This window comes from Schistocerca serialis, chromosome 7 (assembly GCF_023864345.2).
Source record: "Schistocerca serialis cubense isolate TAMUIC-IGC-003099 chromosome 7, iqSchSeri2.2, whole genome shotgun sequence".
NCBI classification, from domain to species: Eukaryota; Metazoa; Arthropoda; class Insecta; order Orthoptera; family Acrididae; genus Schistocerca; species Schistocerca serialis.
The window spans coordinates 226901035-226916475 of NC_064644.1; the positions used below are offsets into that span (position 1 = coordinate 226901035).

The window sequence follows — 15441 nt, forward strand, 5'->3', positions numbered from 1 at the left end:
TATATAATCTATCTGACACCTGTCAGTATCTCCAGGCTTCTTCCATGTATACAACCTTCTTTTATGATTCTTGAACCAAGCATTTTGTTCACAATAGCCATACACCAACACGATATCGACCTTTTCCACAATTGGTAAATGGTCCATTTTAACACGGGTAATGTATCACAAAGCAAATACCGTCTGCACTGGTGAAATGTTACCTGATACCACGTACTTATACGTTTGTGACTATTACAACGCCATCTATCACAAAGTGAAAAAAGTGGTCCAACTAAAACATTCATATTTCTTTATGTACTACACGAATATGTAATATAAAATGGGGGTTCCTATTTAAAAAAACGCAGTTGATATCCGTTTGACCTATGGCAGCATCATCTAGCGGGCCAACCATAGTGCCATCTGCTAGATGAGTTTCATCCTTCGTAGTTTTTTCGTATGATGCTTATTTCGTGAGATATTTGGCCCAGTCACTATCAATGGACCACCCTGTATATATTGGGAATAGCAATGGTTCTACGACTCTCCCCTGCGGCACACCTGGAATCACTCTTACTTCGGAAGACTACTCTCCATTGAGAATGACATACTGCATTCTGTTATCTAGGAACTCTTCAACCCAATCACAGAATTGCTCTTACTTTGTTCATTAAACAACTGTGGGGAACTGTATCAAACGCCTAGCGGAAGTCAAGAAACACGGCATCTACCTGGGAACCCGTGTCTATGGCCCTCTGAGTCTTGTGAACGAATCGTCTTTTTTTAAACCCATACTGATTTCTACAGAGTATATTTCTAGTCTCCAGAAAAGTCATTATACTCGAACATAATACGTGTTTCAAAATTTTACAGCTGATCAACATTAGAGATGTAGGTCTATAGTTCTGGACATCTGTTCGATGTCCCTTCTTGAAAACGGAGACGACCTGTATCCTTTTCCAATCTTTTGAAACGCTATGCTCTTCTAGAGACCTACAGTACACCGCTGCAAGAAGGGGGGCAAGTTCCTTCACGTACTCTGTGTAAAACTGAATTTGTATCCCATCAGGTCCAGCGGCCTTTCCTCTTTTGAGTGAATTTAATTGTTTTTCTATCCCTCTGTCATCTATTTCAATATCTACCATTTTGTCATCTGTGCGACAATCTAGAGAAGGAACTACAGTGCAGTCTTCCTCTATGAAACAGCTTTGGAAAAAGACATTTAGTATTTCAGCCTTTAGTCTGTCATCCTCTGTTTCAGTATCATTTTGGTCACAGAGTGTCTGGATATTTTGTTTTGATCCACCTACTGCTTTGACATAAGACCAAAATTTCTTAGGATTTTCTGCCAAGTCAGTACATAGAACTTTACTTTCGAATTCGTTGAACGCCTCTCGCATAGCCCTCCTCACACTACATTTTGCTTCGTGTAATTTTTGTTTGTCTGTAAGGATTTGGCTACGTTTTTGTTTGCTGTGAAGTTCCCTTTGCTTCCGTAGCAGTTTTCTAACTCGGTTGTTGTACCACAGTGGCTCTTTTCCATCTCTTACGATCTTGCTTGGCACATACTCATCTAATGTATATTGTACTATGGTTTTGAACTTTGTCCACTAATCCTCAACACTAACTGTACTTGAGATAAAACTTTTGTGTTGGGCCGTCAAGTACTCTGAAATCTGTTTTTTGTCACTTTTGCTAAACAGAAAAATCTTCCTACCTTTTTTAATATTTCTATTTACAGCTGAAATCACCGATGCTGTAACCATTTTATGATCGCTGATTCCCTGTTCTGCGTTAACTGTTTCAAATAGTTCAGGTCTGTTTGTCACCAGAAGGTTTAATATGTTTTCACCACGAGTCAGTTCTCTGTTAACTGCTCAAGGTAGTTTTCAGATAATGTACTTAAAAAAATTTCACTGGATTCTTTGTCCCTGCCACCTGTTATAAAAGTTTGAGTCTCTCAGTCTATATCTGGTAAATTAAAATCTCTACCCAAAACTATAACAGGGTTGGGAAATCTACTTGAAATATTTTCCAAATTTTCCTTCAGGTGTTCTGCCGCAACAGCTGCTGAGCCAGGGGGCCTATAGAGACATCCAATTACCATGTTTGAGCCTGCTTTAACCGTGCTTTTTTACAGAGGCGCAAACCGTGTTCAGAAAGGATAGATTAAATAAAGTAGGTGGTGGTGTGTTTGTGTCTGTTGGTAGTAGTGTACCTTGTAGTGAAGTTGAAATAGATAGTTCCTGCGAATTACTATTGGTAGAAGTTGTACTCAACAGCAGTACAAAATAGTAATTGGCCCTTCTACCGACCCCCGACTCAGATGATATAATAGCTGAACGCTTCAAAGAAAACTTGAATCTCATTACAAAAAAATACCCCACTCACACAGTTATAATTGGTGGAGACTTCAATCTACCTCAATTTGTTAGCAAAAATACATGTTCAAAGCTGGTGGTAGACAGGAAACATCTTCAGAAATTGTACTAAATACTCTCTCTGAGAATTGCTTTTAACAATTAGTTCATGAGCCCACACAAATTGTAAATGGTTGTGGAAACACACTTGACCTCTTAGCCATAAATAATAGTGATATAATAGAGAGTGTCATGACGGATACAGGGATTCGTGATCACAAGATCATTGTAGCGAGGCTCAAAACCATATCAACCAAAACCACTAAAAATAAACGCAAAATATATCTATATAAAACAGCAGATAAAAATTCGCTTGATGCCTTCCTAAGAGAGAGTCTCCATTCCTTCCACACTACTTATGTAAGTGTACACCAGATATGGCTCAAATTCAAAGATACAGTATCGACAGCGAAAGATAGATTCATACCGCATAAGTTAATAAGAGACGGGACTGATCCACCATGGTACACAAAACACGTCAGAACACTGTTGCAGAAGCAACAAAAAAAGCATGCCAAATTCAGAAGAACGCAAAATCCCCAAGACTGGCTAAGTTCCACAGAAGCTTGAAATTTAGTGCGGACGTCAATGCGAGATGCTTTTAATAGTTTTCACAATGAAATATTGTCTCAAAATATGGTAGAAAACCCAAAGAGATTCTGGTCATATATGAAGTACACCAGTGGCAAAAAACAGTCAATACCGGCACTGCGCGATAGCGATGGAAATGTTACCAATGATGGTGCCACTAAAACAGAGTTACTAAATACAGTTTTCCGTAATTCATTCACGAAAAAAGATGAAGTAAATATTCCAGAATTCGAAACCAGAACAGCTGTTGCGAGGTCATCCACATGGGTACTAAAAGGAATCCAATAAATTTTGGACATGCGATAAATCGCACGAATCTAAGGGCTGTCAATTCGACTAAATACCTGGGAATTATAATTTTGAGCAACTTAAATTGGAAAGACCCCATAGATAATATTGTGGGGAAGGTGAAACAAAGACTGCGCTTTGTTGGCAGAACACTTATAAGATGTGACAAACCCACTAAAGAGACAGCATAAATTACATTTGTCCATCCTCTGCTGGAATATTGCTGCGCAGTATGGGATCCTTACCAGGTAGGATTGACGGAGGACATTGAAAAAGTGCAAAGAAGGACAGCTCGGTTCATGTTATCGCGCAATAGGGGTGAGAGTATCTTTGATATGATACGTGAGTTGGGGTGGCAGTCACTGAAAAAATGGCGGTTTTCTTTGCGGCGAGATCTATTTACGAAATTTCAACCACCAACTTTCTCTTTCGAATGCGTAAATATTTTGTTGACACCCATCTACATAGGGAGAAATGATCATCATAATAAAATAAGAGAAATCGGAGCTCGAACGGAAAGATTTAGGTGTTCCTTTTTCCCACGCTCCATTCGAGAGTGAAATGGTAGAGAAGCAGTATGAAAATGGTTCGGTGAACCCTCTGCCAGGCACTTAAGTGTGAATTGCAGAGTAATCATGTAGATGTAGATGTAGATGACCTTCACCCAAATTATTTCACATTTCGGATCTCCGTCAATTTCCTTCAATACTAGTGCACTTTTTATCACTATAAACACGCCTCCCCCTTCACTGTCCAGCCTGTCTCTGTGGTATACATTCCAATCTGAGTTTAGAATTTGATTACTGTTTACCTCTGGTTTCAGCCAACTTTCTGTCCCTAGTACTATGTGGGCATTGTGATTGTTTATTACTGAGAGCAGTTCTGGGACCTTTCTATAGACGCTCCTGCAGTTTACTATTACCACATTAATATTGTCATTCCCTGTTGCGTTTTGCCTACTGCTACCTGATCACGTCTCAGGAGGCGTCTTGTCGGGCCTAGGGAGGGAATTCTCTAACCTAAAAAACCCACAAGTGCACTCCACACGTTCTCTGTTACCCTTGTAGCTGCTTTCTGCGTGTAGTGAATGCCTGACCTATTCAGGGGGACCCTACATTTTTCTACCCGATAGCAGATGGTCGAGAAATTTGCACCTCAGATCTCTGCACAATCGTCTGAGCCTCTTGTTTAAGCCTTCCACTCGGCTCCAAACCAGAGGACCGTGATCGGTTCTGGGAACGACACTAAAAATAGTTAGCTCAGATTCCACCCCACGAGCGAGGCTTTCCGCCTTCACCAACTCTGAAAACCGCCTGTATGAACTGAGGATGACCTCTGAACCCAGACGGCAGGAGTCATTGGTGCCAACATGAGCAACGATTTGAGTTGGGTGCCCCCAGTGCTCTCTATCACCACCGGCAGGGCCTCCTCCACATCTCGGATGAGACCCCCCGGCAAGCAGAAAGAGTGAACACTGGCCTTCTTCTCTGACCTTTCCACTATTTCCCTAAGGGGCTCCATCACCCACCTGACATTGGAGCTCCCAATCACTAATAAACCCCTCCCCCCGAGTGCCTGCTCAGACTTTGCTGAAAGAGCAGCTACAGGTTGACTCACAGGGAGAGCAGGCGACGCCACACGGCCAGCCTCCACATTGACCCTCCGCCTCGTGCGTTGCGAACACCGTAGAACCTGCCACTCCTCTTGAGGAGAGGGTGGCCCAACCACACCTGGTACCAGCAAAGATGTCTCGACAGCAGGGGCCGTGGGTGAAGCATGTAACACCTGAGGTGAGACTCCACACTGCCACTACACTCCGAGGCAGCAGCCTGAACAGAGCTGACTACGGCCATCACCATGCTCAGCTGTTTGCGAACAGTGGCCAGCTCCTCCTGCACCTGTACACAGCAGTCACACATCCTATCCATCCTAAGAAATCAACAATTTACTGTAGAGACTTAAGTAATCAACTTTTAACTAGACTGCTAATTATCTAAAGGCAGCTGATAGCCGACTAAACTGTGGTTACTAGACACTTCTTGTTGGAAACAATGAAAATAAGCACTAACTGCCTCTGGACTGTGTTCAAAACAAACACGAAATCTATGGAACACTATTACTAGTACTCGAAAATTAAAGCTTCCTAAAAGCAAAAACACACAGAACAAGAAGTGACAAGTAAGAAAAACACAGCTAATACTTAAATTTACGTTCAAGTTGGTGGTCGCATGTGCATGAGGTGTGCTTGCTTGTGTGAGTGAACAGTGTGTGTGTGTGTGTGTGTGTGTGTGTGTGTGTGTGTGTGTGTGTGTTTTTAGTGACAAAGGCTTTGGCCAAAAGCTATATGTGAGAGTTTTAATGGTCTCTTTCTGCAACTTGACATGCCTTCTTTACAGTAATTAGCAATCTGTCTGCTCCTACACTGCTGATATTCCTACCTGGAGTTTCCATTGTTTAATTGGTGTTCTGAAAGTCAAGATCATTGCCTATTTAGATACTATCTAAAAATATAGATTAACTCGTTTGTGACTAATTATAACCTCACTTCAGTAACACACTCCTATGGGTCAGCAAACCTGATCTGTTGATTTACTTATTATTAGGAGCCTCAATCGTATGTGGTTAGAACACTCACACATGGTACAATGCTAATTACCCTCTGGCATGCACTTCATTGTCGTTCGCAGTGTAAGTGTGTAGAGTTATCTTCTACCTTTGTTGTAGATGGAAGTGACCTGTGCTTTCTTCCTAGTACTGGGAGCAGGGATGCTTTTTTATTTAGGTGAGCTAACTCAGCAGAAAATTCTATGTGTTTGTACAAGTAACTCAACATCACAGATATTGAATCAAACCTGAGCTCTATCAAAAAAAGGTGATAACAGGAAACTAGGGATTAGTGGAAATGAAAGGTCCAATACAGAAACAAGAAATGTCGAAGAGTACAAATTTCAACAGCATTTATATGACAATGTTTTTAGTAGAGTGCAGCAGAAATGGATTATTAGTAAGACAAAGAGCATACAAACACACTGGTTAAAAAAAAAATGCTGCAAGAACAGTATGCACTGGAAGATAATTTGCTCCGAAATCAAAATAATTTCTATACTGGCATCAGTTTTCATGAAGTAATGGTTTTTGTAAATGTTTACACCAGCCTATATGTATATATACGCTTTTCTATATGAGAAATATTCTGTTGGAACTGCTCTCCGCATTCATAACTAATGGCCCCAAAATTATCTGGGAAGCAGTCCAAATATCATTCAGAAATTTAGTTCAAGTGACATAATCTCAGTAGCCTTATATTATATCACATCAGTTCTCTGCCCTATGGTTGCCAAGGAAGCTCTTGCAGACACTTGTGAAGGACAGCCATGTTGTTCTTTCAATACCAACTAACACATCAAAGAAATGCTCATCAAATATTAATTCCCTAATTTACAAAACTAAAAGCTCAGCCTGTTGTTTCAATAATTATAAATCATGAATAAGATTGTCAAGATACCCTCACAACAAAACATGTGACTCATTTGATTTAGTGATCTTGAAATGTTTGTTCAGCATGGATATGTCCTTTTCTGCATGTTTGTCACTGTAAATGTCTTCACTTGCTGTCACATTTTCAAGAGGCACTGGTACTGGCAATTCTTTACAGTGACACACAGTAGACATAAGTTAAGATACTGAACAGTGTTGTGTTGTGCTTTTTTGTGGTTTCATATATTTCTGCCTGACAATGATAACAATCAGTTGTGTGGTCTGTTGGTTCCCAAGAAATCATGGCAACAGCAAACAGCAGAGTACATTTGACATTATCCTTTTAACCAGCCTATTGGAAGGGCAGTACACGCAAACAAGAAATGTAGAGTGCCCAATTCTTGTGCTGGTCATCAACTTTACACTCAAAATAAAGTTCTAAGCACTTCTTTACAAGAGGATTAAGTTACCATTCTTGCATTTCAGATTATACTTTTCCCTCATGTAGCAGAATGAATTTGTGATATTCAGACAGATTCAAGGCATTTGTTCTTCTGAATTAACACAAAGTTCCTCAAACTTTTAACAACAGGCAGTCACTTCTAACAATCATCAGAACTCTTGTTGACAAGATGGAAGTGGCAAAATACAAGGTGCTTCTGTGTTCAAGCACAGTTGCCCAACTACCTACTTTCCTAGAGGAAGATTTACGAACAGTCATGTGTCATAATTCCTTGTACATATTTATTATTTTTAAATTTAAATCTTCAGAATATTTAAGTTAAGCCACAGAAGAACAAGAAGCACTTTCGTGGATTATGACAGATAGAGGGCAACATGTTGTGCGAAAACTGAACCAACAGCCAAAAACTGATTTAATTTTTTGAATTCAGCCAACACAACTTAGCAAAGCCCATCACACACATTCATTTTAACAAAACGTCTGTTAATCCGTGACAGTAATCTAACCCAACTGATGTAAAAACAATCAAGTATAAGACCATGTCAAAAGCCTTTTTTAAAAAGTTCACTCATATATGATGAAAATAACTAAAACACAGACTAAATATATGCCAATATTGTTCTATACAGTCAAAGTTGCTTATAGCACTTTCACAATTAATTCATGTGCAAGGATGACCACATTCTAACAGGAATCTACAGTTTTTTGTTCTCACCATATGGAAAAGCAAAGCAATGGCAGATGCTTGTTAGCCACATGAATACGCTATGAAAGTAAATTTTGAAGCTGACTGTGTTACACTTTTGTTTCCATCAATGCATGGCATTCTGGACCCTGGGACAAGGCATCGGGTCCTCATTCCTAAACAGCCTCAATACCTCCTCTCCTGTCCAACTCATCTGGCCCTCCCCAACCCAGCAATCCTGGATGTTCACATCCACATCTCTGATGGTTCCTTCCAAACCTCTGTCCAGCAATCCTGGACGTTCACATCCACATCTCTGATGGTTCCTTCCAAACCTGTGTCCATACTAAGTCCACTAACCACCAACAGTACCTTCATTTTGGCAGCTGCCATCCCTTCCACACCAAAACGTCACTCCCATATAGTCTGGTCTCTCAAGGATGGCACATCCGCAGCTACGAGCTGAAGCTCTTACTAAGGCAGGCAGCATTCCTCAAACCCAGTCCACAGACATGTTTCCATGCCATATTCACACACATCACTGATACTCTGACCATGCCCAAGAACCAACTGCAAAAGAAACACCTACCCCCCCTCCCCCCCGCCCGTTATCCACTATCATCCTGCACTGGAACATAACCCTATCTTTCGTCAGAACTTCGACTGTTTATCATTATGCCCACGAATGAGGAACATACCACATCATTATGTCCAGGAACAAGGACCATACTACTTACAAACCTTCCAACCTCTCCTAAAGTGGTATTCCATCAGTAACCCAATCTCCTTGAAGCACAACTACTCCCAACCCCATGCTAGATGGGTCACAACCTTGTGGAAGATTCATGTGCAAGACCTGTCCAATGCACCCTTCCAGTTGTACTCTAGTCTCCTGGCAGGCCTATTCTTTCCCATCAAAGGGAGGGTCATCCATGAAAGCAGTCATGCCATATATCAGCTCTGCAGGAATTTCTGCACAGCATTTTATTTGGGAACAAGCACCAAACAGCCATCCATTCAAATAGATTGCGATTGTCAAATTGTAACCAGGAGTGGATTAACCACCCAGTGGCAGAAATTGCCGCTGAGTACATGTTCGATTCTAATGCTTGCTTCACAACCCACGTCATCTGGATCCTTGCCCCCCACACGCTCCTCCCCACATACCACTTTCTTGGTTTTATATAGATAGACGTTGTCCAAGTGACACGTCCTACAATCCCCTTGTCCTTATCTGAAAGCTAGCAAAGTCCTCAATCTTGTTTACAAGACTTTTGCTGAGTCAGTGCTTTTACTATTGAGTTGTTTCTTTCAATCCTTAAATTATTGGCATTGCATCAGAACTTTTCATTACACAATTGAACAGATGTGTTTCATTGCAAATGTTATCCAATGCCTCAGACACTGATGCACAAGAAAATTGCATATTATTGTTATTTTGGCTGTGTCATTAATTATGGCTTTGTTACTGTACCATATACTTAAAAATTATCATCCTTTTTTCTTTTTTTACATCTGACTGAAATTATACAGCGATTCGTACAGCCTGACTGACAAGTTACTGTTAAGATCCCATAGCATGGCAAGGTGAGGTTTGCAATAAATTACGCGGCTTAAGTGGCAGATATGCTAAACAGGCAGTTGGGTCTGCTAAGAAAGAATTATAGGAAATTCTGCAGGGGAAAAAAAGCTTCAAGTCCAGAAGAATTTGATACTTCTGCACTTTAAACATGGTTCAATTTCATATTTTTAAAACCTACTAATTTCTGACATTACACTGTACCTATAGCCAGATGCCACTCTCAGAATCCAAACATTTCCCTTCCAAAACTCACTAATCATGCTGAGCAACATAATTAAAGGACCATTTTTTCAAAACCTCATAATTGTCTCCTATTTTGATGGAGAAGTTTGAAATTTGGCTCCAAGGTGCCTACAAACTTCCTCTGTAATGATGCAAAAGCATAGCACACTATGGTGTTACCCTACACTCAATGATACTTCAAACAGCAAGGTGTAAACACATGCAAAAAAAAGACCAAAACTCAGAAGTTCATGTTTCTTGTAAAGCATATTAATGAAGTCACATCAGCAGCAAATTTCTGCCTAATGCCACCATGGATGTGTCACATGATGGGAATGTCTTCACACACTCTCTCATTCACATTTCACCCCTTCTTTTGACACCTCTGTGATGGAGGTCAAAACCACAAGGCCCAGCATTGAAATCAAGAGTTTTCTTGCGGGTGGCTGAGGAAAACATTTCAAACACACCACCGTTCAGAATAGAAATGAAAAACTCTCAGGGGTGGCATAATGGGCATCAATGAAACCACACCTTCACATGGGGTGTTGATTCCCAAGCAGCTCACAGTCGAAAACCACAGTTCGCAGTGAGTAAAGCAATAGGACAATGTTCTTAAAAACCTTGATACTGCTGACACCCCTGGATGTGTCACTCCATCTCTAAGGACATGGTGTGGCTCCATGCACATTGAACATGACCACAGTCCTCTCAAGGGCTGTGTGACAGCATTTTTTTCTCTTGTGTACAGGCTGGAACAACTAGCCATTCAATGTATGGCTCCATGCTCATTGAACATGATCACACTCCTTTCAAGTGCAGTGCAACAGCAATTTTTACTTTTGTGTACAGCCTGGAACAACTAGGGGCCATTCAATGAAATTTGAGTGTGATCCAAAGCATCATAGGGTGCTTATGCATTTTCAGCCCTCCCACTTCATGAATAAAGTGGGGCCGGGTGCCACCAAGGGTGTTGCTGAACTGGGTGGGATCTGGGGGGGAGGGGAAGTGTTTTAGAGGGACCCTTTGCTGTTTTATACCTGCATGTATCTAACGTCAGCAAGCAACCCCCACCCCTCCAGTGATCATGCAACAGGAGGCTGAAAATGCATAATCACATTTTGCTGTTTTGTACCAAGTTAAAATTTCAACAAATGGTTGTGAATGGTCCCTAGGGGTTCCTACTCGTGTATGAGAGCAAAAGCTGCAGTCACACTACACTCCAAAAGTGTATGATCATGTTCAATGGGGATGCAGCCCCATAGTGTCCTTAGAGAAGAGTTGAAACTTCCAGGGATGTCAGCAGTGTCACAGGTTGTCAAGAATGTTGTCCTGCTGCTCATGGCACTGCAAACTGTTGTTTTCAGCTATGAAATGTGTGGCAATCAGTGCCCCAAGAAAAGGGGTGGTTTCATCAATGCCCTTTATGCCCCCCTCCCCCCAGAGGCCTTTTTGTGTCAACTGAGCAGTGGTGCATCTGAAATGGATGTCACATTTCTGACCTCCATCACAGAGGCATCACAAGACGGTGCGAAGTGTGGATGAGAGGGATTATGACGACCTTCCCATCATGTGACACATTCATAGGGGCATTGGGTAGAATTGTGGTGAAATTTGGTGCCAATGTGACATCATTAACCCAACTTACACTACACATGAACTTCTGAGGTCTGGCCTTTTTCCCTGATGTGTCGACACTTTGCTGTTTGTAGCATTGTCGAGCTTGGGAGTGACATCACAGAGTGCCGTAGTTTTGCATTCGAACTTCTGTAACACAACAGGAGACAATTACAGAGTTTTGAAAATGTGATTCTTTTCTTCTGTTGTGCAATTATATCTTCCTGTCCCACAAGTCCCAAATTAAATAGTACCTGTAGGTCCATTTAACTGATTAATTGGACTATTTGTAGTCTGGATGTTCTTTCAGTTAATTTAACATGTACTCTATATGTCAATGACACTATTTAGAAATGGACACCATAAGACAAATAAATCACAGTTATGTAGTTCAGTCTAATTGTGGGATGTTTACAATGATTAATAAGTCATATATTTCATCTTAATTTCCAACAGTGTTAAATAAGAAATTAGAGTTTTACCTTAGTTTGAGATGATGAAGTGAACATCTTTTCTCAAGCCAATTCAAGTTACTAAGATATGCATTATAACTTTTGTCGCATGTATGCCATAATGTCAGAGTTTTATCCAAATATAAATGTGCTACTGTATAGTATGCTTTAAAATCTTCACTCAAGATCTTCTTTGCTTTAGTGACTATTTTTTCACCCTCAGAAAGTGGAAGCCATTCAGCAACTTGCAGTCCTGTAACATGAGAGTTAAGTTACCATGGAAAATATAAATGTTTCATTTCACTTTGAACTATACATTGGTAACCCAGAGCATTTTAATCACCTCTCTATTACAGTACTGAAGCAGTTAAGGTGACATGGAAGTTATATAACAGCAAGAAAAGTGTACAACACATGCTAGGGATACCAAGAAATTATTTGGTTGATTCCACTGGGGGCCAAACCGCACAATAATGCTGGGTTTAGTGTGGGGCAGCAGTGGGGTGAGTGGACTGCTGTAGCCTGTTGTGGGGTTGTGAACCACCGACGGCTACGGCGAGGACGAAACTGTATCCCAAAAACCATGGTAGAGCTGACCATTTGTGATATCAGAAAGAGAGGACTGTTATTTGCCTGTAAGAGCACGAAGATATCGCCTTATTACTGCATGGTAACTGGCATCTGACCCCGCAGCATCCAGTGTACTTTTTTATCGAGGCAAACGGTGTACAGAAGTCTTCGGTAAAGTGGCTTTTATTGTTGGAGACCTGCTGTATGTGTACCTCTGATGTAACTTCACAGAAGGGAATGTCTAGACTGAAGTTGTCAGCATGCCACTTGGATGGTCAAACAGTGAGCAAATCTTCTTTTCACAGATGAGCCCTGACATTGTCTGGAGAGTGATTTTCGACAGCTTTGCATCTGGAGGGAATGTGCAACTCGACTTCAGGACCCAAATACTGTGAGAAGAGACCGATATCGAGAAGAATCCCTAATGATGTGGGCAGGGATTATGTTAACCACAAAAACAGCTCTTCATGGAATTATACGGATGAATAGGCAAGGTTTAACTGTTGTCAGGTATTGTGACGAGATCTTAGGATTTCATGTGTGGTTTTTGCGAAGTGCTGTGGGCCAGACTTCGTACTGATGGACGATAATGCTTGACTTCATAGAGTATGGATGGTTGCTGTTTTCTTGGAAACAGAAGATACTGCACCCATGGCAGGGCCTGCTCACTCTCCAGATGGAATCCCATAGAGCACGTCTGGAATGCATGGGGGACAGGTTGCATCAGATAAGCTTTCACCAATAACTCTTTAAGACTTGCGAGCAGCTCTGCAGGAGGAATGGGCATTATTGCCCCAACATGAGATTGATGACATCATTCACAGTATGGCTCACACCCATGGCAGGGCCTGCTCACTCTCCCGATGGAATCCCATAGAGCACGTCTGGAATGCATGGGGGACAGGTTGCATCAGATAAGCTTTCACCAATAACTCTAAGACTTGCGAGCAGCTCTGCAGGAGGAATGGGCATTATTGCCCCAACATGAGATTGATGACATCATTCACAGTATGGCTCACACCCCGTACTAAGCACATTAATCAGTAGTCAGAAAGTGTGAGCAAGTCCATTAAGTTGGAAAAAATTAAGAACATTTTTATCTAGCACTGAGCATGTTGTAGTTTTTTACATTCTGTATTCTTTACACTGTTTCTGCTTTACTATCACCCGTGTATATTGTTTTGTGACAAAATAAACACAACCTTGCAAAATTTATGTTTGTTGCTTTAATTTTGGACACCAGTGTATATGCAAACATCACAAGCAGAAAATGAAGAGAGGGAGAAAGTATATGAGGATACTGAATGGGTAATTCAGAATGTAAAGGGAGCTACTGTGATCTACAGTCCGAAAACTGGTTTGATGTAGCTCTCCATGTTACTCTATTCTATGCAAGACTCTTCATCTCCAAATAAATTCTAAAATGTACATCCATCTGAATCTGCTTACTGTATTCATCTCTCATTCTCCCTCTATGATTTTTATCATGGACACTTCCCTCCAATACTAAATTGGGGATGCCTTGATGTCTCAGAATGTGCCTTACCAATGATCCCTTGCTCTAGTCAGGCTGGCCACAAATTTCTTTTCTCCCCAATTATATTCAGTACCTCCTAATTAGTTTCACAATTTACCCATCTAACCTTCGGCATTCTTTTGCAGCACCACATTTGAACAGCTTCTATTCTCTTTTTGTATAAAATGTTCATTGACTATGTTTCGTTCCACACAAGGCTATACTCCAGACAAATACTTTCAGGAAAACTTACTAACACTACATCTGATGTTGACAAATTTGTCTTTGTCAGAAATGCTTTTCTTGCCATTTTATATCTGCTCTACTTTGGCCATCATCAGTTATTTTGCTGCCCAAATAACAAAACTCATCTACTACTTTACATGTCTCGTTTTCTAACCTAATTCTCTCACGATCACCTGATTTTATGTGACTACATTTCATTATATTTGTTTTGCTTTTGTTGATGTTCATCTTATATCCTCTTTTCAAGAAACTGTCCATTCCATTCAGCTACTCTTCTAAGTCCTTTGCTGTCTCTGAGGTTTCCCAGTGACATTGTAATTCTTCAAAGATTTTTTCCTCTCCCTTCCTTTAATTCCTACTCCAAATTTACCTTTGCCTTTACAGCTTGCTCAATGCATGTACTAAATAACATTGGCAATAGGCTACAACCCTGTCTCACTCTCTTCTCCTTCACAGCTTCACTTTCATGCCCCTCAACTCTTATAACTGCAATTTGGTTTCTGTATAAGTTTAAATAGTCTTTTGCTCCCTGTATTTTACCCCTGGTACCTTCAGGGTTTCAAAGAGAGCACTCCAGACAACACTGTAAAAAGTTTTCTCTAAGTCTATAAATGCTATAAATGTAGGTTTGCCTTTCCTTAACTTACCTTCTAAGATAAGTCGTAGGGTCAGTATTGTCTCTAAACAGATTTTCCCCGAGGTTGGCTCCTACCAGTTTTTCCATTCTTCTGTACAGAATTTGTGTTAGTATTTTGCAGCCATAACTTATCAGACTGATAGATCAGTAACATTCACATCTATCACCACGTGCTTTCTTTGGAATTGGAATTAACGTAAAGGAGATGACAATTTATAGTCATGGAGGACTGGAATGTATTTGTAGGGGAAGGAGTAGAAGAAATGTTTACAAGAGAATATGCGCTTGGTAGAAGGAATGAGAAAGGAGAAAGACAATTGAGTTCTGCAATGAATTTCAGTTAGTAATAGTTAATAGTCTGCTCAAGATTCACAAGAGGAGCAGGCATATTTGGAAAATGCCACGAGAACAAAGAGGATTCCAATTAGATTGCATCATGGTCAGGCAGAGATTCCGAAATCAGATACAGGACTGTAAGGTGTATCCAGGAGCAGATATACACTCAGATTATAATTAAGTAACGATGACAAATAGGTTGAAGTTTGTGCGTTGGTTCTTCCTGACTAATCTCTCAAAGAGGTGGGATATGGAAATATTAAGGAATCACTAGATATGCTTCAAGTTCTCTTCGGAGGCTATGGGTACTGTGATAACGTATAGCTCAGTAGACAATTCAGAGGAAAGGACATCTCT

General features: G+C 40.7%; 1 protein-coding gene across 4 annotated transcripts in view; it reads right to left on the bottom strand.

Moving 5' to 3' along the window:
• LOC126412545 (uncharacterized) overlaps positions 1 to 15441 on the bottom strand; it is a 119411-nt gene that overhangs the window by 16478 nt on the left and 87492 nt on the right. For all 4 annotated transcript variants that reach the window (XM_050082190.1, XM_050082192.1, XM_050082191.1 and 1 more), the window contains one exon: positions 11810 to 12032. In XM_050082190.1, coding sequence (XP_049938147.1) covers positions 11810 to 12032 — 223 coding nt within the window. The remainder of the gene's footprint in view (positions 1 to 11809; positions 12033 to 15441) is intronic.